The 5,024-nt window shown below is 46.2% G+C and overlaps 1 protein-coding gene across 1 annotated transcript in view; it reads left to right on the top strand.

Annotated features, from left to right (window-relative positions):
• Nucleotides 1-5,024, top strand: part of C16H9orf3 (chromosome 16 C9orf3 homolog) — a 233,523-nt gene that overhangs the window by 35,488 nt on the left and 193,011 nt on the right. The window contains exon 4 of the mRNA XM_005355323.3: nucleotides 2,307-2,552. Coding sequence (XP_005355380.1) covers nucleotides 2,307-2,552 — 246 coding nt within the window. The remainder of the gene's footprint in view (nucleotides 1-2,306; nucleotides 2,553-5,024) is intronic.

The following is a 5,024-nucleotide window of genomic DNA, read 5'->3' on the forward strand; positions in this document are numbered from 1 at the left end:
CCGTCACTGCCAGGAGCCTTACTGACTTGATCGCCTTCAAGTCCTGGATTTTATGGAGCGTGGTATTAAGTCATGTACTCATCATCTTGATCAGTTTGGCATGTGTCACGTTTATCTTTGCCCTTGGACAGACAGGCTCGTTAGGTGTACCTTCGCCATCTTCACTGTGTTCCTTAACCTCTGGTCGTCTTGGGTGTAAGACATAGTCTCGCTCCGCGGGAACAGGCAGACTCTCAGTAGAGTGCCCTTGAGCTGCAGCACTATGGTTCTGTCCTTAAACTTACTCCCTTGCTCTGCCCAGAGGGTTCCAGCTTTAGGGAAGATGCTTTGAAGGCCACTCTTCAGTTCTTTTGAGACGGAGTCTTGAAGTGTAGCCCAGGCTGGCTTCCAGCTCATAACCAGGCTGGTGTCAAGCCCATAGTACTCTTGCCCCAGCCTTGCCAGTATGCGCTGTTGCCACACTTGGCTTCTGAAAGCCTTTGGGGAGGAGGGGTGAGGCAAGGTCTCATGTAGCCCACACTTACCTTGAACTTCTGTCTCTACTTTCCAAGTGTTGGTTACATACAATGGGCATATGCCACCATTGTCAGTTTGTAAGAGCTCTTCAGTAGAGTGTATGTAGCTTAAAATACCACAGGACCTTGTTTTCCTGTATAAATACATTTTAGAAACCCCATAGAGGCTAACTAGGTAAGCGACTTCTGCTTGTCGTCGTCCCTAGGTAGGTGTTAAATGTTTACCAGCAGATACTTTTGCTCTCCTTCCCCGTAAGGTGCTGTTGTCAGTACAGGACTTTGACTCCAGTTCAGTGTCAGTAACTGTATGTTTGCTGTCACTTTATCCTGGCAGTTTTTATGGGTACCCATTTTTCTAGCCTACTCTCAACCATGTCTCACTGGGGCTAGACGGGGTTCTTGAAGCACCTATCAGCAGATGGTAGAAGGTGAGGCTTGTTTACATAGCCGTGTGCACCTCTTGATCACAGGCCTTGGGTGGGTGGAAGATCCTTCATAAATCTAAAGAGGAATTACTGTTGCTACCTGCCCAAATTGAGGCAGGCAAGCACTTAACGAGTCTCCAGTAGTCGTGATGAATCACAGGAGCACCCACAGCAAGAATTATAATCTGCAGTTTAAAGTTGCAGGGGTTTTCCATTGTGTCTAAATCGAAGACATGTTAACAGATAAAAAAAAAATAGAATTCTCTTTGATGTTGGTTTCTTTGGATATATAAGTCCTCTTGAAGCCTGTGAGTCAGGCCCTAGGAATTTTCTTTTGGCTCCGCCTTTGTCTTTCAGGGAGTAACTAGTCAGATGGTGCTGAGTGGGCTCTGGTCTGTTTCCTTAGAAGGCTGATTTTATTAAATTTATCCTGAAAGTGCATTGGAAAGGAATTGGAGATATAGCTCAGTTGGTAGAGTACTTGCCTAGCATACAGGAAGCTCTGGGTTCAATTCCCAGCACCGTATAAGTCAGCCATATGCCTGTAATCACAGCACACAAGTATTAGAAGCAGGATGGTCAGGAGCTCTGAGGTGAGCCTATGGTGCATGGGACCCTGTCTCAATAGCCAAAAGGTGTAGTAGAGTAAACACCCTTAGGAAGTGCCTCTTTTTTAACTCAGCAATAGCTTCTGATAAGTTTGGTAAAGGATGCCTACATTATTTTTTGATAGGATGGCTTATGTGTTTTTGAAAGCTATACCTATAACTGTCTTTGTCCTACCGCATCTCAAGTCACTTATTGTGGGAGATTTTAGAATAGAATCTTTAATTTGCTTAGAACCAGCTACATAGGGGCTCATACCTGTAGTCCGAGCATCCGAGAGGTAAATGCAGAAGAATCAGGAGTTCAAGGCAGCCTTGGCCATATGAGTTCAAAGTTCCCTGGGCCGCATGAGATCTCAAACAATGAAAATTGAATAAATGGCGTGGCGATTGCCTTGCTCCCTTTCTAAGAACTGTCAGTTATTTGGGCAGTTGTTCTATGGTAGCATCTGAAAGCACATTGCTGAGGGTAGTTAGAATTTGCTTTTATCTGGGTGGGTGGGAGCTTGTTTTCTTGTTCTAAATCTTGCCCCCTTCCCAATGCACTACACCCCCATTGATTCTACAACAAGGTCTTTTTGCTTCCATGTAGCATGAATTGAAGTAACCAATCTCATCAACAAATATTTTGATCTGTTTTTTTTTTTTTTCACTGCTATCCAAAAGCAGACAAGGCAGTACTGATCCACCTCTGCTAATAAGAAGGTTGTTTGAGCCGTCTTCTCAACGCTGGCCTCCTCTCTTCTTATGTGTTGCCCCAGGTATGCTGACACCTGCAGTCATGTAGAATACCCCTGCCGATTCCAGGATGCTTCTGCTGCCACCCAGGAGATCATTCCTCACCGAGTGTTTGCCCCACTGTGCCTTGAGGGTGCCTGCCAAGAGGCCCTGCTGTGGCTGGTCCCTCCTTGCCTGTCAGCTGCGCACGCTGTCTTGGGAACACACCCTTTCTCCCGGCTGGACATACTCATTGTCCCTGCCAACTTTCCAAGTCTGGGGATGGCCAGGTATGCGTCTCGGCATGGCACATGGAACACACGCTTCAGAAGTCTGGGGACTGCTGGGGGAATGTTTTTCTTAAACTCTGTCAGCAGTTTCGTTTGCTCAGGGTGGAAGGAACGGGTTCCTTGTTCACCCCTGGATCTCTTACTGCTACCTTCAGGAGATGGTTTTCAAGTAGGCCCTCCTCCCCACCTTTATTGCAATGAACTGTAGACATCATGGCTGAGACTGGGCATAGACCGCACTCCAGAGTGATATATGTGGGGTTGCGGTTACTCAGTGGCTGTTAGCGTGGGTGGTGAGAGCTTGCTGCTAATGAGTCCAAGGTCATGGCGTCAGGCTCCGCACACAGTAACAAAACCTGGTCCCAGGGCCACAGCTGCTCGCCTAATCCTGACCAGCTGCCTCGTCCATTCTCACCACTGGTCACAAGGCAACAACTTTAGAGCCCTGTGTCAGAACATAAATCCATTCGCACTGCTGGGAAAACAGCTAAAAGCAGATGGCTTGCATGGGGGAGGGGCATAGTGATGTGTTCCTATTTTTAATACAGTAAGTGAAGTATTCTTACCGTGCCCCCATTTCATTCCGACAGAAACTGGAGACTTACCAGCTGGCCCTACCCTGCGTTAATTACAGCCACTCCATCAGTCCCACTGTCCGTCCACACAGTGATAGGAGGGTGGCTCTGTCCCACGGGGAAAGATGGCGGGTGGACCGCGCTCATGCTTCTGTTTGCGAGCCCTAATCACTAACAGGGACTGTGCTTGACTAGGATGGGAAACGAGCTCATCAAACATGTGGCTTTGAGTTTTTCCCCGTTAGTCAAGGAAATTCCTTCTGCCAATTAATTTCCATGCTTTCAAACAGCTGTCACTTGTGTTTTCCCAAAAAACTGCACACATTCTGGGTAAAACCCCTGAGTAGAAAAGAACTGACCAGAACATTTGCTTTTGATCTCTACTGTAGGCACACACACACATGCGCACACGCGCACGCACACACAGGCGCACACTTTTTAAGGGGTGGCTGGCTTGATGTAACCCTTGAGGAGTTCTGAGAAAATCATTTAGACTGATTTTTATCCTGTTTTTATGAAGATAATGGGAATGTAGAAACTAGGATAATTATATATGTTTGGTGGCATGCATCGTATAATTGTCTTGATGTCTATATATAGAGTTTGTCTTAACAAGGGGGCTTCTTTGGTCGCTTTGAAGAGTTTTCTGGACTTAATTTAAACAGTTATTGGTGAAAAAGGGTTGTTGATTAAATGCTTCTCATTTGTATATGGTTTTGAGGGGTCATATTTATTTGTGAGGTTTTAGTACTTTATGGATGTTGTTTTCAAGGCATATTAGCTAACAGTCCCATATCCTAGCCTGGGGAAAGCAAAGGCCAAGTATTTTCCAAACACAGAACCTCTCAGTAGCCCCTTCCCGCCACACAGACTGCCAGACCTAGGATGTGCTGACCCGCAGGCCATTCTATAAGCTTCTCTCTTGAGTCTGCATGCCCAAGCAGGCCTGTGGCAAGGCTTCTGCTTTTTAAGATATTTGAAGTGATTTAAACATGTTTAATGCTGTATTTTTAAATAAGAAGCCTAAGTGCCTGAAGGCTAAGTGGTGCTGGGCGCAGGTGTCAGGACTGGAGTGGTGGTAACAACTTAGTAACAATAGGACAGAACTGTACACAGTTCTCAAATAGCACCCCCCCCACACACACACGTTATTAGCCAGGAAGTAGCCTGTCCTGGTTAAGCTGTTTCCTGGACTTAACTGTTTTCTTTGCTTGTGAACACTGGAAGGGTGATTGTGCTGTTGTCTAGCTCTAGTAGGGTGCTGAACCGGAGGTGGGGGGATGGAGGGAGTCTTACGGGGCCCTGCTGCTTTTCCTATGCTTAAGGCCTACTGTGGCAAAATGCAGGTGTGGAGGTCAACTCTGTGCCCCATACAGGATTGGGAAACTCTCAAAACCATGAGGTGCCATCACGAGAGACCTGTGCACCAAAACTCCCCATGCCCTGGTCGTTATAGTATACAGGGAACCAAAGAACCTCTTGATAAATTAACCGGCTCTTTCCTGAGTCCCTGTTTATAAACATGTAGCAGGATCATAAATTCCATAGCTCTGGGCTTCTTTAGCAATTAGGTTTTAATTATAATGAGCGCCATTTTAGTGTTCCTCTTTGGCAAACAGCAGTCAACATTCCCACATGAACAAAAACAGGCAAATCAGAACTGTGTTAAAGGATTTTTTTTTAATGTTTGGATGATACACAGTGTTTTAAACGTTACTCTTTGTAGTTTGTGTGAATATGCTCGACTTTCCTTTTGAGCTGAATAGGTGACTTCAGTGAAAGTTTGATAATCAGCTCACAGGAGGACAGGCAGTGCACCAGCAGTGGCCAGAGCTGGACGTAGAGATGGTCAGTTCACAAGAGGACAGACGGTGCACCAGCAGTGGCCGGAGCTGGA

Source organism: Microtus ochrogaster, chromosome 16 (genome assembly GCF_000317375.1).
Source record: "Microtus ochrogaster isolate Prairie Vole_2 chromosome 16, MicOch1.0, whole genome shotgun sequence".
Taxonomy (NCBI): domain Eukaryota; kingdom Metazoa; phylum Chordata; class Mammalia; order Rodentia; family Cricetidae; genus Microtus; species Microtus ochrogaster.